The 25,364-nt window shown below is 44.9% G+C and overlaps 8 protein-coding genes across 8 annotated transcripts in view; 5 read left to right on the top strand and 3 right to left on the bottom strand.

Moving 5' to 3' along the window:
* The window catches only part of BDW43DRAFT_318915 (purine and uridine phosphorylase), a gene marked incomplete at its 3' end in the record, with an annotated part of 3,646 nt that extends 693 nt beyond the window's left edge, over positions 1–2,953 (bottom strand). Inside the window, exons 1-2 of the mRNA XM_032048787.1 lie at positions 1,892–2,953; positions 34–1,841 (exon numbers count right to left, since the gene is read on the bottom strand). Of these exons, the coding sequence (XP_031901184.1) occupies positions 34–1,841; positions 1,892–2,909 (2,826 nt within the window). The 5' untranslated portion in view covers positions 2,910–2,953. The remainder of the gene's footprint in view (positions 1–33; positions 1,842–1,891) is intronic.
* Positions 2,954–6,953: 4,000 nt separating this feature from the next.
* BDW43DRAFT_318918 (putative MFS multidrug transporter) lies at positions 6,954–9,071 on the top strand (the record flags this gene model as incomplete). Its single annotated transcript, XM_032048788.1, has 5 exons — positions 6,954–6,991; positions 7,328–7,435; positions 7,495–7,548; positions 7,605–8,066; positions 8,129–9,071. The coding sequence occupies 5 exons, from the start codon at positions 6,954–6,956 to the stop codon at positions 9,069–9,071; spliced, it is 1,605 nt and encodes a 534-aa protein (XP_031901185.1).
* Positions 9,072–13,939: 4,868 nt separating this feature from the next.
* BDW43DRAFT_273900 (uncharacterized protein) lies at positions 13,940–14,656 on the bottom strand. Its single transcript, XM_032041677.1, has 2 exons — positions 14,424–14,656; positions 13,940–14,350 (listed from the first exon to the last, which is right to left on the bottom strand). Exons 1-2 carry the CDS (start codon positions 14,504–14,506, stop codon positions 14,065–14,067), a joined length of 369 nt encoding a protein of 122 aa, XP_031901186.1. The 5' UTR covers positions 14,507–14,656; the 3' UTR covers positions 13,940–14,064.
* A 2,518-nt stretch (positions 14,657–17,174) lies between these two features.
* Positions 17,175–17,970, top strand: BDW43DRAFT_273903 (uncharacterized protein). The gene is made up of 3 exons (XM_032041678.1): positions 17,175–17,481; positions 17,541–17,621; positions 17,687–17,970. The coding sequence occupies exons 1-3, from the start codon at positions 17,305–17,307 to the stop codon at positions 17,747–17,749; spliced, it is 321 nt and encodes a 106-aa protein (XP_031901187.1). The 5' UTR covers positions 17,175–17,304; the 3' UTR covers positions 17,750–17,970.
* Positions 17,971–18,789, top strand: BDW43DRAFT_273905 (uncharacterized protein). Its single transcript, XM_032041679.1, has one exon. It carries the CDS (start codon positions 18,101–18,103, stop codon positions 18,626–18,628), a length of 528 nt encoding a protein of 175 aa, XP_031901188.1. The 5' UTR covers positions 17,971–18,100; the 3' UTR covers positions 18,629–18,789.
* Positions 18,790–21,061: 2,272 nt separating this feature from the next.
* BDW43DRAFT_310370 (uncharacterized protein) lies at positions 21,062–22,216 on the top strand (the record flags this gene model as incomplete). The annotated part of the gene is made up of 2 exons (XM_032046926.1): positions 21,062–21,217; positions 21,296–22,216. The coding sequence occupies 2 exons, from the start codon at positions 21,062–21,064 to the stop codon at positions 22,214–22,216; spliced, it is 1,077 nt and encodes a 358-aa protein (XP_031901189.1).
* Positions 22,217–22,887: 671 nt separating this feature from the next.
* Positions 22,888–23,558, top strand: BDW43DRAFT_310371 (putative ubiquitin conjugating enzyme; the record flags this gene model as incomplete). Its single annotated transcript, XM_032046927.1, has 3 exons — positions 22,888–23,044; positions 23,138–23,230; positions 23,302–23,558. 3 exons carry the CDS (start codon positions 22,888–22,890, stop codon positions 23,556–23,558), a joined length of 507 nt encoding a protein of 168 aa, XP_031901190.1.
* A 308-nt stretch (positions 23,559–23,866) lies between these two features.
* BDW43DRAFT_60160 (RTA1 domain-containing protein) lies at positions 23,867–25,062 on the bottom strand. The gene is made up of 3 exons (XM_032050285.1): positions 24,237–25,062; positions 24,111–24,185; positions 23,867–24,060 (listed from the first exon to the last, which is right to left on the bottom strand). Exons 1-3 carry the CDS (start codon positions 24,926–24,928, stop codon positions 23,964–23,966), a joined length of 864 nt encoding a protein of 287 aa, XP_031901191.1. The 5' UTR covers positions 24,929–25,062; the 3' UTR covers positions 23,867–23,963.
* Positions 25,063–25,364: the final 302 nt, after the last annotated feature.

Raw genomic sequence — 25,364 nt, forward strand, 5'->3', positions numbered from 1 at the left:
GGTTAGGGTGTGAGGATGCTCTGGCCCTAGCACCTGCTTGCGAGTCTCCATTACTTGCATGTCTAGCTCTTCTGCTTCCTTCCATCGTCCTTGATTCCGGTATGTTGATGCCAGGTTAGCTATACTGATCAGAGTATTAGGATGCTCTAGACCCAGCACCTGCTTGCGAGTCTCCATTGCTTGTACTTGTAGCTCTTCTGCTTCCTTCCATCGTCCTTGATCCCAGTATGTTAATGTCAGGTTGGCCATGCTGGTTAGGGTGTGAGGATGCTCTGGCCCTAGCACCTGCTTGCGAGTCTCCATTACTTGCATGTCTAGCTCTTCTGCTTCTTTCCATTGTCCTTGATTCCGGTATGTTGATGCCAGGTTGGCTATACTGATCAGAGTATTAGGATGCTCTGGTCCCAGTACCTGCTTGCAAGTCTCTATTACTTGTACTTCTAGCTCTTCTGCTTCCTTCCATCGTCCTTGATCCCAGTATGTTGATGCCAGGTTGGCCATGCTGGTTAGAGTGTCAGGATGCTCTGGCCCCAGCACCTGCTTCTGAGTCTCCATCACCTGTACCTGCAGCTCTTCTGCATCATTATATCTCCCATCGCTATACAAGCAAGCCCCAACATTCTGACGCAAGTCAACATATTTCTCCTGTTGCTCATGAATCTCGCTCTCTCCTAACACCAGCAACGCGTGAGGTAGATACTGTTGCCACAGCTTTCGATTGCTATGGCTGCTGTCAGGGAAGATTTCATTCAACCGGTCTGTTGCCTTCAATATCTTCTGTGTGAACTGGTTCTTTGTCCTCATCCAGTTCCGTGTTGCAAGGTATACAAGTCGATGAAGACTTAGCAGACCCTCCCCAGCCTGTTCACTAACAAATGAGTAAGCCTTAAGAAGACCGACAGCATCATACATCTTCAACTTAGATGCTGGCTGCGGGAGAAATGACTGAGGGATATCGCGTGGATTAATGCAAGCCATAAGTGAGAGATAATCACTTGCTAAGGTATCGAGGTGCTGAATTTGCTGGAATGATATCCACCATGTGGTAGCCACTGGATTCTGAATATCCTTATATCGCCCTTCATCCTCAAATTCCTTACTTAGCAACTCTACCACACTAGCCTCCTGTTCTTGGAGAAGATCAATGTAATCTTTCAGCTGCATGGTGTTCTCATTGATATATGCTGCTGCCTGAGTAATAGCTAGCGGGAGAAAGGCAAGGTGTTCAAGAAGTATTGCTGCCGCATCATTTTGACCTAGAAAGTAATTTTCAGGCAAGGATTTTTCCAAAATCTTCATCGCAGTATCTTGATCCTGATCAGGGATTGATATCACATAGGAAGATACAAGTTTCACTGCTAGCTTCCGATTCCGTGTAGTGAAAATAATATGGCCTTGCTCATTTTGAGGAGGGAAGTCCTTAAGTGCAGGATTAGTATTACTGCCCTGCATCCACATCTCAATATCATCAGCGTTATCAAAAATAAGAAGCCATTTCCCAGCATCTTTATGACTGAGATATGCCTTCACTCTGTCTTTTGCCTCGGCTGGCTTCATGTCCTCGATCCCCAGTGTCTGGGCGATGTTCATGTAAGCTTGTTCGACACTTTCATAGCTGAAACATGGGACCCAGAAAATTGAGCATTCGGAATCTCTTTCTCGGATGCGGTAGGCTAGCTCCAGTGCCACCTGAGTCTTCCCAACCCCTCCTAGTCCACAGACAGCGACCTTGCTCGGTCCATTCTGTTGCGTAATCCATTCTTCAAGTTTGACAATCTCGTCGTGCCTGCCCACAAATTGTGGATTTTTCCTGAATGGGACTATCCAATGACGTTTTCTCTCTGCAAAGAAACTTAGTATAATAAAAGTTGATTAGAATATACCTCCTAACCTTCTCTGTGAGTAGGTGACCAATACTCTAAGAATGTTTTGGCAGCTGAAGCGCCTGTTGCCGCTGCATAAGCTTGCCATGTTTTACTTTTGTGGCTGTCCGCATAGTCACACACTCCCTTAATGATAATACATGAAATATTATCCCACACTCCAGCTCCCTCCATTTCGAAACCAATAACCCTCTCTGCTTTGATTATATTGTCGCGGTGATCTCCAGACTTCATCACCCTATTTGCAGATGCCACTTTCCCAATATGCAGTGACGCTTTGACTGCTTCCGCGCCATCCCGGCGACGACTGACTTGTTTCTCATCACACCCTAGCTTCTTGCAACTTTCGTCTAATGCCTCACTGCAAATATTTTCAGGGTTGCCACCATCAAAGCAACAACAATTAACAGTTGAACCTTGACTGTAGTGCTTGTGGTGGTAAGAAGCCTTATAGAGGATATCCTCACACCTCGGGTGCTGCCATCGTGTATCTGATTGCTGAATTATACAAAGATGCTGGGACATCTGGTCTTGAAATTCTATCCGTGTTTGCTTTCCTTTAAGGCCAGCCAGGAGGGTCCGAATTTCTCGATCGGGTCGTCCCAGGATCTCCTTGACGTCTGTCTTACGCTGGAAACCACCCGGATATTGTCTGCCAAAATCATATTCAACCACAGCATCACTCACAATGACATCGCCAAGAAAGATATTTTGATCACTTGATGCGTAGGGGGCTCCGCCACAGATGCCAACCACCAGTGCAAGTCGGACTCCCTTGTAGCTGACTCGTAGGCTCGAAGCCACACTGGCCGCGCTGCCGATTCCCATTCCCGGCATATAGCACAGAACAATATCATGCTCCCCAATCCTACCATTAATATATGCATTCGCGTCCCCGGGCTGTTTACCATAAATCTTGCCCAATCGGTCGTAGGTTTCGTCGAAAAGAGCCTCAACCGCGTCAGCCTCGATAGGCAGGGCGCAGATTATGGCTACAGCAAAATCAGATCGGCATTTAGGGCGCATATTCAGGTATCTTGAAGTTTGTCTGAACGATCTAAGAATTCCAAGTCGGCGAAGGCTCTAGATTCTGTGAAGATGATACAAATTAAGACGAGGTCGAGCGGGGTTTAAGGCCTTTTCATCAAATGTGGCTGATGTGTCGTTCTCCAAACAATTCACAGCCTTGTCTGAGATCGCCAATCAGAGGCTCGAACTAGTCGCTCTGGTAGCCTCATAGCAGGAAAATCATGAGACATAAATACCCCGGTCCCATAAATATATACAGTAAAGGAAATTTGCCAGGGCGGCTCCCAAAGGAATATATTCGTATAACAAAATTACTGTGACTAAATGATTTAAACAAAGCAACTAATTAGTTATATGGTAATAAAGGTTGATATAAGATTGACAAATACAAAAAGCATTAGTTAACAGCTCCAGTCAGAGAACAGAGACATATTGAAGTAAACTCAAATAACAGAAAGCTAAAGCTGAGAAGGTAAACTAGGAGCAAGGCAGCTTGGAAATCCAAGGAACTGGGGATAATTAAATAAGTATACTTGATACACGAGATACATAGAAACTTAAAAGTAAGCATGAAGATGCAGAGATCACATTCCAGCGCCAAAGTGGTAGTATCAAGCAGTGCGTGATAGTAAAATAAATGCATACGGACTGATAATGGGGCTATCACAGAGGGGAGACCTGCAGATGAAGCCCTAGAACCCTAAGGCAAGACAAGGCCTTGCAAAAACAAGACAACACAAGTGGAGAGCGAATGGGAGAAGTGCGTGGAAACACGGTTTTCTATGGGAGCTCCAGCCTTTTTCGCGTACAGTCTGGCGGGCTCGTTTACTTTTTCCTTCCTCTCACTTCGTTCCTCGTTCGTTTCAGGGCATCACTCATGGCTTGTATTAATCCACGCAATATCCCTCAATCCTTCCTTCCACAACCAACGTAATATGGAAGGTGGTTGATGCTCTTGGCCTTCTCAGTGCCTATTCATTTATTACTACCCAACCTGGGAATGGCTCCATAACCCTACATCGCCTGGTACATCTGGCAACTCGAAACTAGATGAAAAAGGAGGAACAATTTCCGTTCTATATAAGAAAAGTAGCAGACCGATTAAACGAGACCTTCCCCAATAATAATCATATCAACCGACAGCTTTGGAGGGAATACCTGTCCCACGCCCTATTCTTATTGGGTGATAATGAGCTTAAAAACCAACAAGAGCAAGATATTGACTTCACAGAGAATGTGGGGAAGTGCTTGGATAGTGATGGGAGATACAACGAAGCAGAAGGGCTGTTGGTGCAGGTAATGGAGAGCCGGAAACAGGTGCTAGGGCTAGAGCATTCTGATAGTCTGACCAGTATGAACAACCTTGCATCAATATACCGAAACCAAGGATGATAGAAGGAAGCAGAAAAGCTGTTGGTGCAGGTAATGGAGAGCCGGAAACAGATACTAGGACCAGAGCATCCTGATACTCTGACCAGCATGGCCAACCTTGCGTATACTTGGGAATCACTGGGAAATATTTAGGCCGCCTTAGCTCTGATGGACCAATGTGTAGGGCTCCGCCCCACAGCATTAGGCTCGATTCATCCGGATTCTATGTCTTCAACGAAAACCGTGCAACAGCAGTGGACGGCTTATCAGCAAAACAGAAACAACAAAATCCTCCTGCTCTACCCATGCACACTCAGTGTTTTCATCCAATTGATTTAGATCCAAAGCATGTCAGAGGGATCAAAGGGGGAGCTTTCATGAACTTTTTCTGGAGACAACGACCTGCGTTTTATACCTAACTGTACTTAAATAAAGCAATAATTTGTAATTCAAGGCTCGTCCAGACCTTCTGTGCGATGATCCTATTCACATTGATATCTAACATGGAGATCTAACGAACCAACAGACGTAGAGAAGGAAGAGAAAAAGAGAGAAAGAATCTATCATACAAGAACTGTGGGATTTTCTGTTGTAGGATCAGATCAACAGTGAGTAGAACGGACTTGGTGCCTCAGGCAGGGTTCGGTCTAGGTCCTGACATTCTGCCAGTACTGCAAAGTGCCTTATCAGTATGTGAACGGCATGTATCCTGAACAGTCTGTCCGTGACAGTCGCAATGCAGTGCAACCGCCGGCTCCGTATGATTGGGATAATGTATAACAGAGGCATGTAAATTCTATATAGTATGTAACCTAAGTGAGGTCGCATGAGAAGACACGACTAACATTTTGTCGACCTTCAACGCCGGACTAACTGTTAGTCAGCGCCCGCTCGGTCATAATTTCGTATAGTTTCTATTTCCTATCTAGTTAGTTAAGTTATTCCCTATTTTTCGTGTTCCGTGCAGCTTTGGCGGTAGATTCAGTCAAACAAGACCTTCGTATTGGTATGGGTAAGGACTTAGTCGATATTTCCGTAGCGAGGTCCGACACATTTAATAGTCTGCTGCCGGTTTGGAGCTTCTAAAATTCTGTATTTACTTTACATGTCCTGTAAAGTTTGGCCATAAGATTCTCGAGATTACTGAACATGCCCAAGTTTGCAGTTCACTCGGCTTAGGGGTTTGGGAACAATCTGGAAGAGTCTGGGATGGGCAGAGCAGTTGTGCAAGGCACTGTAGAGCAATGCTTGACCAGTTTTCCTTTTTCCTTCTTTCCCTTTTTCCATTGATTAATATATCATCCCCGCTCGACGTGTATAGCCTACATTCAACTACACTACATCGCATTGACATGCCTAACCAATTGGATCTTGTTTATCAAGAATAATGATTGTTAGATAACGATTGTCAGGGGAGGACACTAGGTTCCACTTAGAAAAGAGTAGTTTCTTTATCATTGTATTCTTAGCAGTGCATTAATTAAAAGCTATTTCTCAATACAGAATAAAGTCCAAATGATTGTGCAAAGCCGAGGTAACTAGATTGCCCTAGCACCTGAAGCTCACTGGTCTGTTCGGAGTTCTGAATTCACTACGCATGTAGCACTTAACACAGTACTTCCCTCAATATCAATTATCGTAGACGCTTACTGAGGGCTGGACCTGGCATTCCTATGTTTAATTGATAATGGATATTCCAACGATACACACTAGTCTATGGATACCTAATATCAATTAAGGAATAGTGCCAGTAAGCATGTTGAGTGTGGGACAGTCCGTGCAAAGGCCCACTTCCATCGTCTGTTCCATTTGGGATGATCCCTCTAAAAGAGTATTCAGGCACCATAGCAAGGAATTCAGAAATTTATCCTTGGACTAGTTTACCAGGCTACGAGTAGTTACTATAAGGGTTCAAGAATATTCAATTGGAATCCGTTGGTTGAGAGAATGACGATTTCCCAAGTTAGGGTTTTAGAGTTTGCAGTTTCGGTTGCCACTTCACATCTATGACGGAAGATCTTCGGTGGTACCATATCATGATCTTTTAATTCTCAGTGGAAGATTGGTTTGTGTCAGAAATTGCATGTGAAAGAAGGTGGAAGCAGGTCATAGCGAATAGGATATTTCTAAGAGCTTCTTGATAGGGCTATGACCCTAGATTGGTTACTTAATATATGAACAATACACTAGATGGCTGGACGAGCGAACAATGCCATTCATACTATAGTAGTAGATATTGCGCACTCCCGACCGAAGCAGAACAGGCGAGAAACCGCTCCGGTTAACTGATTCTCGAGAAACGTCTACTCTAAAGTCAAAGGCAGGCGCATGTAGTTCGTCATATAGAGATATTCGGATACCACAATCAACCGAAACTTCCACTCGTTCCAGTGGTCGGATACGGAAGTACAGTTCCCACGAAGATGCTCTGGGATGTGACCGTTCTGAATATGTATGGCACTGAATGGACTGATCAAACCCTGCAAAACCTCTGCGTGAGGAGGTTACAGATGTGGCGAGAACGTTGCATTAGTAGTGCTCCACCCGAGGTATCATGGAGCTGTGGAACGTGGGTCATTTACCACTTCGGCCTGTCACAGAGCTTCAAATTCCTCACCGGCCCCAAGAATGGATTTGCCATCGAAGGGACCGAGGATTCTGTGCTCCATGATGACGAAATGTTCGGTCGGTCTTCGTACTTTTCACTTGTCTAGGTCGGCATGCCGAACAGAAGTCTCGGGGGCTCAGTCCAGGAACTCCCTGAATTAACTTTTCTCATTAATGAACGAGTTTTTCAGTACTTCAATTGTTAGAAATCGGTGGTGCGGTTTCCTGTTCCTTTTTTATTCCCTTTCCATGAGACGGTCAGATTGGTCCAAAATCCACCGACTCTAACGCCTTTCCGTTTGTCTGTGTCTCTCACAATGGCTGATCAATCAGTCAGTAATGCCCCCCACAGTCAGTCTAGTAATTCTTTTCTAGACAGGTTAGTTTCAGAAGTTCGCTGTTCGTGCCTTTTTACCATCGGACTAACAATTTGTTAGACTGAAGGGTTTCTTCGGCTTTGGTAACGATGTCGACCCCGAGGAACTGCGTAATAACAAGGACATCGAAATCCACACCTGGAACGGCCCAAATGACCCAGAGAATCCGTAAGTAACCATCCTGTTTGTCAAGAAGTTTGTCTTTCATGTCCACTAACTGAGCTCAGGTTCAACTGGAGCCTCAAGTATAAATGGCTCCTAACGGTCACTGTTTGCTTCATGTAAGCCTCATACTACTCCGTTCTAGCGATGAGCTATAGACTAACTGGTTGAACAGCTCCATCTTAACTGGTCTCCCGGCAGGTACTTATGGCTCTGGTAATGACTGGATGGAGGAGAAGTTCCATGTGCAGAACTCTCCCTTCCCCAACCTCTACTGGGCAACAACGTCCTGGAACATGGGCGCTGCCTTTTGGCCCCTGATCTTTGTGCCTCTTACTGAGTCCTCTGGTCGTATGCCAGGGTATTTTGTGGCCTATGTGATTCTGGTCATTTCGCTGTTCCCATCAGCATTTGCGAAGAACTTCGCTACGCTGGTTGTCACCCGTTTCTTTGGTGGAGGTGCCTCGTCGGTATCTATCAACATTGTTGGAGGAAGTATTAGTGACGTCTGGTTGGGTGAAAAGGCCCGCAGCTTACCCATGTCGCTGTTCGGATTCACTAGTGTTGTAGGCATTGCTCTTGGTCCCTTCATCGGGTCGGCCATTGTGCAGATTCCCAAGTCTGATCCCTGGCGTTGGTAAGTCATCCACATCTCGTTTTACAGAACCTCTCTCTTTTTAACTTTTGACTGTTTCGCAGGATCTTCTACATTCAGATCATCTACAATGCCGCTCTGATTCCCGTGTTTTACCTGATTCTCACCGAAACCCGCCCGGATGTGATCTTGAAGAAACGGGCCCGAAAGATCCGCAAGGAAACCGGTCGCCCTGTTTATGCCCAAGCAGAGCTCAACAAAGTCAACACTTTGAAGTTACTACAGATCTCCTTCCAACGTCCTACACGTATGCTTACAACTGAGCCTGTTGTCATTTTTTTCACCCTGTGGATCAGTTTTGCCTGGGGAATTCTGTATCTCTTTTTCTCCAGTGTTGTCCAGACCTACAGCACCAACTACGGCTGGAGCGTCATGGCCACCGGTCTAGTACAGCTCGCTATCTCCGTGGGAGCCGTCATAGGTACCGCCATCAACCCTATCCAAGACTGGATCTACCTGGGTTCAGCCAAGCGCAACGCCGAAAAACCTGGAAAGCCTATCCCTGAGGCTCGTCTCTATACCGCTATTCCCGGCAGCTTGCTCTTCGCAGGCGGCCTGTTCTGGTATGGTTGGGCCAGTATGCCCGATGTGCATTGGATCGTTCCCACCATCGGTATCACGGCAGCCGGTATCGGTATCTACTCTATCTACATGGCCGTGGTCAACTATCTCACCGATGCCTACGAAAAATATGCTGCTTCGGCTCTGTCAGCTGCCTCACTGGGTCGTAACTCGTTCGGCGCCTTCTTGCCCCTGGCTTCGCCTCAGCTGTTCTCGAATCTGGGCTTCGGATGGGCTGGCTCGCTATTGGGATTCATTGGTATCGCGCTTTCGGTGGTCCCTGTTGTGCTGGTGCTTAAGGGGCCTGATATTCGTCGTCGTAGTCCGTTCATGCGTGAGTCTATGTGGACTCCTGATGAGACAGATGAGATTGATGAGAAGGATGAGCCAACAGCGGAGAAAGTGCCTACAGCGGAGATTCCTTGAATGGAGCGTGTGTATATTGTACTTGCATTGGCGATGAGGGATGGTATGGGCTCTTGCCAGAAAAGTGTGGTTTTTATTTCCTTTATCCAAGTCGGGTGTACATATTGATAGAGTTTTGCTATATATCGGCCCAGAAAAGAGCTACGGCTGCGTACAAATACATGCATACAGAAATCACTATAACGATGAATGCGATCTCGTCAGAATTTATAATAGTATATCTCTCTATAAAGATCCGCAACTAGCACAAATAGGCGGTAGAAACCCCCCTCGCTCACCAGCCAACAACTCTCGACCAATCACAATACAAGCTGCTATAGTGCCTTCTATGTATATTGTTAGGGCTGGTGATCTAAAAAGATTTAATACACAGTGTATATTAATACTAGGAGTCTCTGTGGTCCTATATAAAGAGCCCCATTCATTGGACTCGTTCATAGTTGGCAATTATGCATATCCTCCATCCAATACCCCTGTCCTCTTCACGGTACCACTTACCTCAACAGAGAGAAACATGTGTGCAAACGTTCCCATGTCCGGATGTTAATCTTGGAGGAAAGTGAATTTGTATGGGGTCTATATACAAAGTGGGCCAGTCTATATTTCCTTTCCTCTTTCTACAGAGTGCAGGGCCTTGTCGACCTTTTCATTCACAGCTTAATAGAATGAAATGGACGGTACATCGGACCAGTAAACTTTATTTTGTGTTGATAAATCTACTATACTTGCAATAATAAAAGCTCATTCTATAAAGTCCACCCTATAAAGTCTCAGCGGTGAAAAATGACTACGTATGTACACCATCAACCTTCTATCAGTGTAGACGAATGATCCTCTGTAGTGATTAATCACAATCTAGATAGGTACTGAACTGGCTCACCATTCCTATCTATCATATCACTTCTACCGTGGAACATATCTTGACACATTTGTGGGATGGTAAGTTAGACGCACATTTTTTCCCAAGGGCTTCAAGAAGGTGAGCTCATACGGTGCCCACTCAAACTGTAGGCCTATGGAAAGCCTTCTTGATCCCAAAGGAAAGAAAAAACTATCTAACCTGTGGAACACGCGTGTCTTTAGACTCCATCCATCTACACCCCTACCTACTTTGGCGTGGACTTGTCTAGCGTATGGGTCTCTAGCTAATAAAACAACCGATATCCCTACAGTCCTATAAATATCTGCGTATCAAATTCGAAGGTGAGTCCTGTCTGCAGTACGTCCTGTCCTGAATCAGCTTGGCTGGGCTAATGTCTCTAGACGTATATATATTGAGTATTTTGTCGCTTCTGTCCTTTATGGCTTTGCCTCAAGAGCCGCCATCAGGGAAGACTTGGCAGAACTAGCCAGCCACTGTTAGTGAGTAACTTTTAGGCAGAGACGGATAATGGTCGCTCTTCGGCGTACGAGTCCTTCGTACAGAAACCCAAGGCTTTGGAAAAGAGATCAGAAGAAGAGCAAAAGGAAGCCGATGAAGAAAAGCGGACGAAAAGAGGAAGAAAGACAACAGGAGCGGAAGTCCGGGAACGACGTTGGCCGAATTCATCCGATATCTACACAAGCTTTCCTATTCCGAGGTACATGTTGAGAACATGTCTGAATCCAAACGAGGGGAGATATTACCGCTCACGGGGAATGGTGGTATCACGGCTCCAAGAGTAAAGAACCATGACAGATTTCTAACAACCAATATATACGACTAGACCACCAAAAACGCCCGAACACTAGAGATGTTCTGATACGTGATACTTCATTGTTACTTTTGGTTGATATTGCCCTGAAACGAAGGAACTGAGTGAAAGGGTTACTACCGCCCGCGAGGTGTCCGCAAAATGACGCTGTGATCGCACTGCCAAAGCCTTCGCTCTGATTGGCTGTGCTCTCATGCCAAGACGTTCCTTCATTGGTTGTCATATTTCACGGTAACGTGATCTTCTTCTCTATAACTGGAAGACGCGCGCTGACGCACGCTGATGCCCTGAAACGATAAAAATAAAAACAGAGAAGAGAATCATCAGGTTTTCGACCATGGCTTTACTGATAGATATTTACCATTATCCCAGAAGCAAGGGATCGCTCGACCCAACCAAACATGGTGCCAAGACGGGAACTACGACTGACAATAACCACCAGCTCAGCAATATGTAGGAAGCACCAGCCAACTGCCTTTTTGGGTCGTTACGGCGGGAAGTTATAAATCTGATACGTGCATATATGTATATGGGTTCCTTAGTGTATAGGCTACCAGAATACTTAATCAACTTCTTGTAGGTCATGAACTTGCGGCACAGATGAACTGCTCCTCGAACCTATTAGGATTCGGAGGGGATGGTTTTCAATAAAGTATTTGTTAGGAGTTACTGATTGTTCTTGTCTTTGATACAGGGCAATGCGTTCTTCATTAGCTACTTTTGTGATCTCCACGGCTGGTAAGTATTCTGCAAAGGTTTCTTGAGGAGGTTGAGGGTTTTGACGCTGTTTATTGTCCATTCCTTCCACTTCCTGTGGGACCGAGATGAGGATTTGGCATCTGGGTGATCAGGACCTAATACTTTGTTCCGGAGCGCAACACATTTTTCCCATTATAGTGAAGGCATTCTGAATCTTCCCTTGGGATTTCCAGGTAAAAGCAAGATTGTGCATGCTGAACAGAGTATTGGGATACTCTGGCCCCAGCATCTGTTTCCAGGTCTCCAGTACTTGCACCTCCAGCTCTTCTGCTTTCTTCCATCGTCCTTGATTCCGGTATATCAATGCCAGGCTGGCCATGCTGGTTAGAGTGTCAGGATTCTCTGCCCCCAGCACCTGTTTCCGGGTCTCCAACACCTACATATATAGCAGCTCCGCTTCACTATATCTTCCGTCTCTATAAAGACATCCCCCGGCTTTCCAGACCAGACCAATATATTCTCCTTCTTATCTTGAAAATCACATTCTTCTATCTAAGCAAGGGTATGTGGGAGACATTCTTGCCATTGCTTTCGATTGCTATGATCAACCTCTGGAAAGGTTCCATTTAAATCCTGCAGCTTTTAATACTTCCGAGCTAAATTGCCCATTCTTTCTTAACCAGCTCCGAGTCGTAAGATATACTAGTCGATGCAGACTTAGCAAATTGCTCACTGTTTGCTTGCTAATAAATGAATAAGCATTAAGAATGCCAATTGCTTTGATTCCTTTGTTATCAGATACAGGCTGAAGTGTCATGACTAAGTAAACAGGATATATAAAGCTATCTCATTTGGTGCCTAAATGATAAGATTCTAAACATGAGGAACAGAAGAAACAGCATTGTGCTGTAGGCGCGTAGAGTCACTATATAGCTATCAGTGCAAACATATTGGCAAATAAGGCAAATAAGGCAAAGGAGGCAAATGGTCTGATATCATTAAGCTGTGTAACCGCGATCTCACAGCTGGCCTCTTGTGTGGCTGCTAAAGCAACCACTGATAAATGTTTCTTGGTATACACAGTGAGAGGTGTATATTCTTGCCATTGTTTGTGTTTATAAGAGTTATAATAGTCGCAAATACTCTCAAATCACCAGGCATGACAGTTGATCCAAGAGTCCAGCTGCCTCCATCTCAAAGCAAAGAATAACCCATCTTCTGGGTAATGAGGTCTTGTCACTTGGCATGTTTTAGGGCTGGATTTCCAGAAGTGTCTAATCCATAATGAATATGGGATTCATTAGTTTCTCGCGGTGCACGACGCACCAACTTGTTCTGATCAAAACTCCCGCAGATAGTCTGTCCTGCAGGCAACTCTATCTCCAGATCTGGCTTGCTAGTGGCGTGACTAATTTACTGAAGGCAAATACGCTTAACTTCTGGCGTTCCTGTGGAAGACAAGTTAGCTACAACAGGAAGATTTCTATTATTCAAGGAAGGTATATTTATGATAAGCTGGGTTTGGCTTGGGAGAAGAAGGGAAACCAGGAAGGAATGTAAAACTAACTTTATTTGCAGTCCATTGTCAGTTATAATGATTTGTACCAACAGTCAAGGAATCAGTATATAAATACCTTGGCAACTTCTCTCTCCCTGATCAGCTGATTCTTTAAATACAAGCAGTCATAATCACTAAATATACTTTAGACCAGTTTCGTTCCCAGGCCAGTTAGTTGGCGTAGGCCATAGATTGTATAGGTCGTTGATAGCCTACTACCAGTCAGGAGCGGCAAATAGTGCTAAGCCAGTCTGGAGACGCGGTTTTTAAAAACACTACCAGTCCCAGTTTATCCAACGTGACCCCAACCGTCTCAGGAGGGTCTTGTTCAGCTCGCTGGAAACATGCTCGATAAAAGGGGCCCCTTAGCCCCATCCTCTGAGCTTACCGACGCTCAGCGACGTGCTACTTGTCAAAGCCCCGCAAGTAAAGAGCTGAGGCGAGCGAAGAGGGAGCTGATAAGGAGCAGTCCCTCACTGATACGGTCAAAAAAGTCCAAAGGCATTTCTCCCACCTCTATCAGAGGCGCAAAGAGTTCAAAATAAATCTCTCTAATTGAGAAACTCATGGAAATCAAGACCCGAGAGTCTGTTAGAAAGATATATTTTCATGATACGTTCGTGCTCGAAGTCAATAGATAGATCAAGCAACTTCTTGGCCATTCCAACGGGGAGGTTGTGATACCGCTGACAGCCCCGAGTCTGTCGGTATCCAGGTAAAAACAGAATTCCGGTAGAATGAGGAGGACAAATTCCGGATTATATATTCTATCAACCCACTCGACCAAAAATACCAGCTGATACCTGGTCGTGCCTTGGACTCTATATGTCCTACCGGCATATTCTAAAGTTTCCTACAGATAGACAAATATATATATATAAATAAAATTACTTCTTCTGATCATATCCCAAGTTCTTCGACGACTTAGAGCTCTCATCAGCAGGAATGAATAATGCTACTTGAGGGAGAAGTTTACTGCAATGATTCAGAATCCGAAAGGGAGTTAAAATATAGAATACTCCAATTAGACTTCACTCTATCCCTAAGGAGGCACAGTCGTGAAATACAATCTACCCTTACAACTCATCCCTCCTTTCCCATGTGAAACCCATTTCCTATCATTGTCATGGACACCCACCAGGGATAGCAATCCCAAGGGGGTCGCATGAGTTATGTTTGCCCTCGAAGTAACAGACACCTGATATATAAAAAATAGATCAGTTAATTTCAGTTTTTCAGGGATGGTAATATAAAGAGTCAGAGATGTAAGGGACACACCATTTCCTTGACAATAGCAGTAATTGCCGATATCATGATCAGGGTCTGCGCTATAACAAAGTCAGAACTCGTCTTAAAGTAACTGTAAATATCTGGAACAAAGACAGGAAAGTAGTCACCTACTGGTTATAACAGGGTCCAATACCAGTAGCCCCTGCAATTCCTGTGAACAGGAGAGTGACAATGGTGGTCGTCCAAAATCTCATTTTGCACTTTCTATTTTCAGATTTGCATGTAAGAGAACACCTTGCACGAGGGTGGCTTGGAAAAGAAAAGGCTTGATAAATCGATTATAGATGTACAGTGTCCGGCTTATGTAGAGACAGGTATTCAGTAAATATGTATACTTAGTCTTCGGGTTAGTGTATACTAAGGACTGCCACTACCTACGTAATACTAATGATAGAGTATCAATTGGATTTTTGCATAAAGAATGAGGCAATTATATGATAGGTCTTCTATTGGTAGACAATCCTGACCGTGGCCTAATACCTGCAGGCCAGAGTTTATACAGCAGTATCACTGATGTTAGAAAGATAGCTTTTAACCCGCTAAATTTTAAAATCTATCGCTAACTCCGGATAAAGCGGTAACTGACCAAATCATTATCCTTGTTAAACAATAGCTTTAATCTATTTAATGCAATGTTGACTGCAGTAATAAATATTAGATTTGTTAATAAGTACTATAACTATCGGTGCTATAACGGTTTATGTAAATGGATACCTAGATAGTACTAATAGTGGGTCACATGAGTTAAATTTCTGTACAATATATGAGGCAATTATGTGATAGTTATATACTACATGGATGATGAGTTCTATACTACTGGGATGATCCTGACCATGGCCTGGCACCTACAGGCCGGATACCAGATCATTATCCTTATCAAAAAAACAAACTTGAACTTAATGAATGTAACGTTAACTGCAGCAACAAGTATTGAGCTTATCAATGTCCAGGATTGAATAAGTGCCATATTGGTACTATAATAGTGCTTATACCCAGGCATATTGCCAGGTTCTGTGACCTATTAGCTAACTTGGGTGGTCGATACTTACCCTTTGGTGACCGGAATGCCAGGCCTATCAAGTATGTATACTTGATAGTTAGAAGAGTACGAACGAGTTGATGCTGGCTTGATAATAAGGTAACTCTGTATTAACAATTTGTATTGATCACAAAGGACTAAGCTAAGTACATGAATGAGAGTCGTTATGTACCTCCTTTCCATAGCCGTTATGTCAGTTGCTCTGATGAGTCATTCCTATCCCGTCATAGCGATCATACCGATCGGTCTGTTGGCTCTGATGTTCACGTTGGTCTCCATCTTAGGTAACCTCCGTAGTCTAGAAAACCAAGTTCATAGAGGTACATACATATCGGATTTTCTTTGATACTTGCCGTATCGGTACTAGTGCTCAGTGGGGCGGGTGAGCGCTCAGGGCTGTGCTCAGTCAAATACTTGAGATGGTCATCTTTGCCCATTGATCGTTGCATCACTAACTCTACCGTTCGTGTCCGCGTTCGATATATACGCTAGACAAGGGTCTATAACAGGAAGGTATTGCGAGTGGTGATCGAGAGATCCGAAGTGTGATCACAATGATCCGAGAGGTCAATCGATTAACGAAGACTAGCCCAAAGTGGAAAGGCCAGGTCTACTCGGTACGTATACCTTGTAGTTAAGATAGTGCGGACAAGTTGGGCTAGTAAGTAACTATGAACGTAGGTCTCAGGTAACAATCTAAATTGATCGCTAATAACTAAACAAGGTACATGAATGAGTGTCCTTATACTATGTCCTTCATATCCGTGGCAGTGGTGCCTTGTAGTCTTCTAGTAGTGAGGTAGTATATGGTATACTGGGACCTATATCTCTGAGTGATTAATCGTATACCAGCTCTGACTCTTTCCTTCCTTTCTGACATAAGTACCTTCTGTCAGCCGTTCCTGATTCTGGTGGCTCTGTAGCCTATCATTCTGCCTTGAGTACCTGCCTTGACTGGACAAGGGTTCATAACAAATAGTCTATATAAGTGGATCACCAGACAATATTAATAGTAGAATCTATTAACTAAATGCTCGCATAACACATGAGGCAATTATAGGATAGATCTGCACTTGATAGGCGATCTTAATCATATCCATAGGCCGGATCTCATGCAGGGCATTACAAAAATAGTTAGAAGTTCCAACCACTCATTTTAAAACGGATAAACGGGCAACTAACTGACTAGACTATTACTTTTATTAAATAATAGTTTAATTTATTTAATATAAAGTTGGTTATGGAAATAAATACTAAACTTAGCAGTCTGGACCTATTTGGCACCATAACAGTTCATGTAAGTGGATACCTAGTGTGATGATCCTATTCACATTGATATCTAACGTGGCAATCTAACGAAACATCAAACGTAGAGAAGGAAGAGAAAAAGAAAGAATCCTATCATACAAGAACTGTGGGATGTAGAATCAGATCATTCAGTGAATAGGGCAGACTTGGTGCCTCAGGCAGGGTTCGACCTAGGGCCTGACACCTAGTACTTCTGGAAGACAGTAATGTGGATTCGGAAACAACAGCCGGGCTGTGATCACGGTGCAGATAGGTGCTGCGGGTTGCAAATCCCACGGTTGTCTTCTGTATTTTGGTTGGGTTTAATATCTAATCTCCTGGTAATTGTATTCGAGTTTCAGCCACGTTGGCATACTCAGCCAATCGCCTTGTTAATACGTGTTGGTTCTTGCAGCTATAGAGGAGATACTAAGGACTCCCTCTTAAAGGTATAGCCGCCTTCTGGGATATATTCTACGTTCAATCAGTAGATGGATAGTCTCCCCTACCTGTCGCCGAGGCACCATAAAAGGACACGGCATCGCTAGATAAATTGACTATCAACAACTACTTCGGAAGCAAGCAAAGCTATTCAACGAAAGACCAAACACTCCCAGTTCCTTCCATACTCATTTCTTACTTTGAACTCGAGCTTCTTTGTCTAAAATGAAGCTATACAGTCTATCCATGTTTCTCCTATCGACCACTGTCATTGTGTCTGCAAGACCGGCAGTAGAAGCGCCCCAGGCTTGTATTTCTCAAGAGGCGGATGTCGCAGAGCCTAATGCTGTTCACCTTCGTGTTGAGGAGAGCGATGCCCGCGATCCAAATTATTATCTTGGTGTAAGTTGCAGCCTAAGCGATTATTTTACAAGAGTTCTAATGCATAATATGGCGGATAGTTTTGCTCCACTATCTATCAGGATTGCTCTATATGTGTGAACGGAGTATTACATCGTACCAATTGTTATCATCAAAACCTGGTATGTTTTTTCTACTTCAAACTTCTTTAGTTCCAAAACGGAAATTGATTTTGATCTCATAATAGTGCACGCATATAAATAACGCCTGCAACTACTCACTCCTGACGGGTATTACCGTTTGTTCCTAGATTGGGGCTGAAGATAGTCCTTTATATGATACTGGGGAAGGGGGATGGGATGTTAGGGACCTGGATCTATAAAGTCCTCTAAATATAAGTTTGCGAAAGCCAGTGGTTATATTTCTATAAAATTTATAACTAATACTAGTAAATTACATCAGCAATGTTACTTCCAGTAAGTTACAGACGACTAGTGCAACGGTGGCTCGGCAGATAAATAAATAGGGTGAGTGCAACGCCTCCATCTCGCTTCTCAATACTGCGTCTTTTCTTGGGTGCCTTTTAATTATCACTCAATTTTGTCAGTTCACCTTACTCGGATCCTAGATCAACCCAAACTCTACAAATAATAGAGAGGCAATGTCTTTTATCGGCCATAATACAGGATTCGACAAGAGACACACACAGGGCGAAAATATATCTGTTAAAGCAGATGAGACTCCTCTGTCGGCTGCTAGTCTTCCAAACCCGAGCCAAATTCCCTCCGTTACTTCCAACAAGGCATTGGTGCCCGATGTGCCTCACGGCATCGACCCTTCACACCTGACTACCCCCGAGAAGAGACTCTACGACTTCTTATGTTCCCAAAGATGGAATGATACACAGTGTTCTTGTTACTTCACTCATATCGAGTCGATGAAAGAGGCCCTTTCCCACCATTTCTACTCGCAAGGTTGGAGCGACGATCAAGTGCAAGCTCTTCACGAGCGTTGCCAAATGGAATTACCGGAGAATTTTCCGGCTCCTAGAGGTGATGCCGATCAAGAAGATCTGCAGATGCAGCTGAGATTAGTGGAAGAAATGAATCGTAGAAAGGCGATTGGAGAGCGCATGTACCCGTCAACTAAGACTATAGGAACGGGGATTGCTGAGGAGAGAAGGACTTGAGTTGGAAATTCTTCAGGGCATTATCATATGTATGCCCGTCTATCTCTGCTTAGCTGACATATATCTGGTTCTTTCGCTGATTTTGTAAAGGAGAAATGCTGAATATTCAATATGCAATATGTCAATTTGTCATAAGGCTTATCACAAGCTGGATGCTCACAACTACCTTTCACCTTAAATTAGTTCTCAATGTCTTTCTTTTCTTTATCTAGACTAGTAACCTGTCGATCCTCCCATATGTCAGATAAAATGGCTATACGTGACCAGGATCATGTGATTTAAGGGGGGTAAAAACGAGGCCCCGTATGCATAATCAACATACTGGTGACGCGCGCTGTCGCACGCCGTAAGCTCTGAAACGATGAGAATTAGTAGAATCAAAGGGACGTGTCCGGGTTTGCTGTTTGAATTTGTTGACAGATGAGGATTGCACAAGAAAAGGTGGCCTAGTGTAGCGGGCTGAAGCCCATTAGTATACTCAGGCCGTTGGCCCTCGTTTCCGTATTCGTCACATGGTGTATTTCTGCCCCTCCTTCCTGTCATACCTCATTGTCTCACCGTTGATTCTTCTCCTCTCTTCTTTCTTCCTCAGCGTTTTCTTCTTGTTTGATAGCTATGATAGTTTATCGAACGTTGCGGGTCCTATCCCTTACACCTAGTCATACAAGGTACAATAGATTGGTTCTGTAAAGTAGAAAAAAGGGAGAAGAATGAGTATTTGTGTTAGGTAACTAAAAACAAGAGATAGACAAGCTCCCAGAGAGCAGTATTTCAAGAAGACAAATATACTTCCATGTTTACTTAGGGGATAAGTAGTTGTGGAGGTCCTAAGAGCAGGAAGTTATATTATGAGCTGTTTTCCTAAAAGGCCAGTACAATACTTAACCCTTATTCATGAGATTTATAGGGGCCTTAATGTTCTCTAGGGCGCTTTCAAGGGAGTAGATAAGATTATCAAGATTATTGTAGCTATTATTAAGGACTGAGTGCTTCTTGGTAGAAGAGTAGCAGGTACCAGGATTACCCTGAAGGGGATCCTTAAGATATAGAGTATTCTTTACAGTTTGAAGTTATATACAGGCTAGATTAAGGTTTTTAACATAGTCTAGAAAGACAAGCAAGGAGTTAAATATGAACCAAGATAATAAATAACTGGTTATACTTAGGCTGACCGTTGGGACGGGATAATCCCAGGGATTTCGGGATGGGATGGGATTTTGGGATGCCAAGAATGGGATGGGATGGGACGGGAATGGGAATTTCCCATCCCATCCCATCCCAATGGTCAGCCTACCAGTATCCTATCGCGACATCGCTTATTGCATGAAAGGATTGGACCAGGGTGTTACGCCTGGGTATTCGGGCAAGAGCTCTATGAGTGTTAGCTGCCTTGCAAAGCCGTGGAACAAACCTGAACAATAGAATCTACTATGATTCAGTGACAATAGACAATGAGCGACGAGATGATCCAATCCAGGATCTGAATATATAATCTAATCCAAGATCCAAGAGTATAATCTAATCCAAGGTCCAAGAGTATGACCTAATCCAAGGTCTGAAGATATCTGTAAATAAAGTAACAATAACTTAAGTCCAAAAGGCCAGGCCTACTAAGTATATATACTTAGTAGTTAAGAAAGTATAAATAAGTTAATTACTAACTTAATACTAAAGGTATATCCTAAGTAATAATTTAGATTAATTATAAAGAACTAAACTAAGTATATAAATAAGTATCCTTATATATTCTCTGCTCTCCTACTTCTCTGTATACTCCTGGGATAGGTAATGGAGTAGGTAGTCCTTTAATTAGTAGTTCCTGATATACTCCTGATATACTCCTGGGGGTAGGTAGTCACATGATAAGACTAGTGTGTTGGAACATACGGTCGTCCTGCGCCGCATACCCTATGGTTCGATCTCGCATAGTCATCATTTAGTAAGCTAGTTATTTAGATAGTTTGGCCGTTCCGGCCACCCAATACAATAAGCATACATTCGCTTCCACATAGTGCTGCTCCCTTGATCTCTGTGTCCCGTGTTCCTTTGACCATTATAGTCCTATCTCTTTCTGGCTTGTGTGTCCGCCCTCCTGATAAGGCGCGCTAGACAAGGGTCTGTAACACAGGGCTACTGCGGTCAGGCGTTCACGGCGGAAATTACTGAAGATCTCCAGCCTATCAAAGGGTGGGCCCACACCCACCCTTATTCGACGAGCCAGAACACTGCCTACCGCTCAGCCGCATTGCTGCCTGGATTCCTGACTACTAAATCACATCATTGACCACCTCCGCCATCTTCATTTATCCTCAGAACATCCCCATCATCCGACCCTTGATCTTTCTTTTCATTATTATTTTGTCTTTTTCTTATACTTACCTTATACTCGACAGTATCTTATTACAACACTCTCCATCTCAGCTAGTAGTTGATATGGTTGTCTCGTCACTTGTTCGCCGAGGCATGGAGCTGGCCTCCGACATGCCTATGAACTCCAAAGACCCGGAAGGGCCTTCTATTCACCTGTCCGGATGGCTGGCCGGTCTTTTTGTTTTCTCTGTCTTGGCCTTCCTGTTTGTTGTCTTTTCGGTAAGAACCCTGTTATTGTCGTGTTTCCACTGAGCGATCTTTACACGAAGTTCGAAAGTCGCTGATTAACATTTTAAGATTGAATACACTTTTGGAATGGTGGTGGCAACCCTCGCTGCCATCGAACAAACTGACCCTGATATCTACATCCGCGTCGATACACTCGATCCCAGCAAAGGCCCGGATGAGCCTGTGGGTCGCCCCCAACCGATCACCAGCAAATTGCGTACGGCCATCAAGCATCTCCGTAACCGCGCCGGCTTTTGGTCTCGCTTCCGTGGTTTCGGCGCATTTATCACATATGCTCTAGCTCAGGGATTTCTATACTCGATTCTGCCTGTGTCCATCACCAACTTCGCTGGGCAGTTGGCCGCGAGGATCATTGTTGGGATGGCCCTAGCCAACCTGGATTTGACCTGGGTGCACATTGTTATATCCGAGCCCTCTCCCAAGCGCTTTTACCAGCGCATCCCCGGCTACAAGAGCTGGCTCAAGTTTGCGCCCGTTGTCGCCTTTGAGCAATGCGCCGTCTGTGCCGCTTTCTATATTCCTCTGCTCATTGCCGGAGCTGCCGGGGCTCTGGATGAACTGGATATGGACCCCAATGCTGACCTGCCCCCGGTTAGAATCATGAGCCGCGCCGCCATGTCCATCGCTATCCCATGCTTGCTTGCTGGTCTTGTAGCTATCCCCGCCCGCGCCATTACTATTCGTGTTGCGGCCTCCATGCTACCTGAGGAGGATGAGGCTATTGTACCGTTTGACCGCTCATACGGCGGAAAGGTGGTTCCCGCCATTCTCGGTGGCAGCGGTAAACTCGGCATTAAGGACGCATGGACGACCTTCGATGGCCCTGCGCGCATTCGCTACTTGAAGGTAATCGGCAAGGCCGTCGTCATGGAGTATGCCGCGACGATCCTCTTTTCATTGGTACTTGGAGGCCAGATCTATGCGGGAGCATTGTCTTATGGTGTCCGGCGTGGCGAGGGCAATGCTTAACTGACATATTCTATTTTTGACGTACATGAAATTTCGTTCAATTTAAGGAGGCACCTAGGTCATTTCCTTTTCGCGCTGACGTGCTACGTACAAACCGGGCATATCCTGTTCCCCCATCGATCATGAAGCATCAGCCTAGTGGGTACTGCAGGGCCTGAAAAGTTTTGGTAGTCGTGTCAAATTACCCTATTGTTCATTTCTTGTAGCCCCCCATGATTGGTTTCACTGAAGATGGACTTACTAGTAGTTTAATTGCGTTTCGTGTGCTTATCCCAATCTACAACTGACCAGTCCTGTACAAAGTTATAACTAAGAACACATTAATTACATTTTAAAAGATGTAACCGTTATAAAGCTATCCATGTGACCTGCCAGGTGACTATTCCCGTTGATGCCTGAGGTTGGCCAGGCCACTGACCAATAGCCCCGCCCCCTCTCGGCCCATACACACCGCCCTCAGTGGCCATCCTTTTCACCATCTTCTTGTCGTTTCTGTTAATCTTTCCCCCCTTTCATTCTTGGGTACCTTTGGGGATTTATCCTGTAGTTGAATCGCTATTCCGCCTGTATGAGCTCCTAGAACCTCAACTGTCTCTGAATTCCTTCGCCCTGTTCCTCTTTCTCGCCCCGTACAACCAATTCCGGGACCGGAGTTTCACCAACACCACACGATGGCTACATCACCAGCAGGTCGCATGCTGTCAAGGCAGCTGCAACAGATGCAGTCCGATAAGGAAATTTCCGGCATCAGCTGTGGACTTGTTGATAACAATGTGTTTGAGTGGGAGGTCATGCTTATGATTTCGGACGATGTCAAGCTGTACGGTGGTAAGTCTACACTTTCGTAGATTCCAAGATGAACATATCATCCGGAAATTAAAACCCGGGATGTTTGCTAACTGGACTTTGTCTTCGCGATAGGGGGCTTCTTCCGGGCTCGACTCTCCTTCCCCCCTGAATATCCGCATATGCCACCCAAGATGAAGTTTGAAACACCACTTTTCCACCCCAATAGTATGAACCCTTCGCCCCTCTTTCCCCGTTATGTGTCCCCTACCTTGGACTGTACACTGATGCACTTTTAGTTTACCCCAACGGCGAAGTTTGCATTTCCATCCTGCACCCTCCGGAGGAAGATAAGTACGGTTACGAATCTGCAGCAGAGCGCTGGTCTCCTGTCCAAACACCGGAGACAATCTTACTGTCTGTGATCTCCATGCTCTCGAGCCCGAATGATGAAAGCCCGGCCAACGTTGAAGCTGCCCGCCTATGGAGAGAAGACCCGAAAGAGTTCAAGAAGAAGGTTCGCAAGTGTGTCCGGGACAGTTTAGGCGAGGATTAAATCGCTCGCCGTTCATTATGAGATTTATACGCGGCTGGCGTTCTTGGCCATTGGGGTTGAGAGGCCCAAACGATTCCCTTGTTTTCCCTTCGCATGATAGACTGTTTGGTCTATCGAGTAGCGACAGCGGCTTTTCTCCGCGATTTCTTTATTATTCTCTATTTGAAGTTCTCTATCTTCCCTGGAGTTACATGATATCGGCCCGGAGTTGAGATTTGGACTTTGTCGTTTTGCATTGCCGATGTTCGTATTTTCCCTGGGTATATTGCAGTGTAGTGCTGCCGACATATGTGCAGTTTATGAACGAAATGAATATATTGATCCGCATCCATCTTGAAGGTTAATTTCTTCTTTTTTTTCTTTTCCCATGCATTGGGCATCCTGGATTGTATATAGATAGATATATTAGGCCGTTTCCCTGTTGTTGCGGCCCCTTCTCAACGACGGGAGGAAAAGACCCGGATGAAAAGCTGTCAAAGCCAAAACCGCCAGAGCAATCATCCTAGCAAAATCAGCAATGCACATAGTCGAGACACCAAGGCTGATACTCACATTCCATCGAGGACCAGAAATTCGTCCTCTTTTTGCATCAACGGGCCACCCCATCCGCCCGCCATTTCCGGGATACTATGCAGTATGTCAGTAAGAGCGCGATCCCCACTGCCCTGAAGGACTCACCGATAGATACACCGAATCAGAACAGTGAAGTAGGCGAAGATATCCGCGAAGATTACCAGCTTAGTTCGACCATTCCCACTGTCCAGAGATTTCTCTCCCGAGCCACGTCGAAGGTAACGAAGGAAAAACTCCAACCCTAACAATCCACAGACAGACATTGTCGCTACCTGGAATGCGATACCCGTGATAATAATATCATTACCCGCATTGAGAAGATCCCGTTGGTCACTCCCAGCAGCAGCAGCCACACCCCCGCCAGCGGCCTGCAAGATAAGAGACCCAATATCACAGCCGATGAAGATCCACGTGAATAGCTTCGGTTTGAGGCGCGAGTGTTCCGGGCCCAGCGACAGAATGATATGTTTGAGGGTGAGGTATATTCCCGCGGCGATGAACGTCGGCCCCAGAATGATCGCCACAATTTGCAGCTTAAACGCGCCGCTACTCCAGGGGTTATTATGCATGAGCACCCGACCAATATAGCCCGCCATCTCGAGGAACGTGCCGACGACCAGGGCCACCATCAGAGTCCATGAGCGAAAGTAGATACCAAAGCCGAGTTGAAAGAGGCCGCAGAGGCCGAAGAAGACCGCGAAGAAGATGTTGCCACCATAGTTGGGATAGTAGCCGTATGTTGTTGCCTCGACAGGGCATAAGGGCGTGACCTCGGTGCAGGTTTTGTAGCTAGCCATTTCGATTAGGGCTTGTCAAATATTATCTACAAGTAGAAGGGGGAAGAGAGAATAAAATGAACGACAACACTAGGAACGAGAGATGATAACAGCAAATCTATGTAGTAGCCCGGTCTAGAATGACAAGAGACATATAAAAGAAAAGAAAAGGCCGTTGGAAATTCAGCTTTATGACACGCACCTCCCCCGTATATATTTAGTGTAATATTTTAGAGACCCGTTCCTCTTCCCGATTGCCATGCTTACGGTGGATCCCTATCGGCAAATTCCTTCTGCTCGTAGGGAAAATACAAGCTATGTGTAATATAATTGGATCGCATTCGCTCCCGCTCTCGCATTCGTTCTCGTGGTCCCACTCTTCGTTCTAAAATTTGATCGCACCCCAGTCTATAGGCAGATAATTGACAATGCTCCTTCTGGAACATTGAGACGATAA

The sequence above is a fragment of the Aspergillus alliaceus genome (assembly GCF_009176365.1).
Source record: "Aspergillus alliaceus strain CBS 536.65 unplaced genomic scaffold BDW43scaffold_17, whole genome shotgun sequence".
In the NCBI taxonomy this organism is placed as follows: Eukaryota; Fungi; Ascomycota; class Eurotiomycetes; order Eurotiales; family Aspergillaceae; genus Aspergillus; species Aspergillus alliaceus.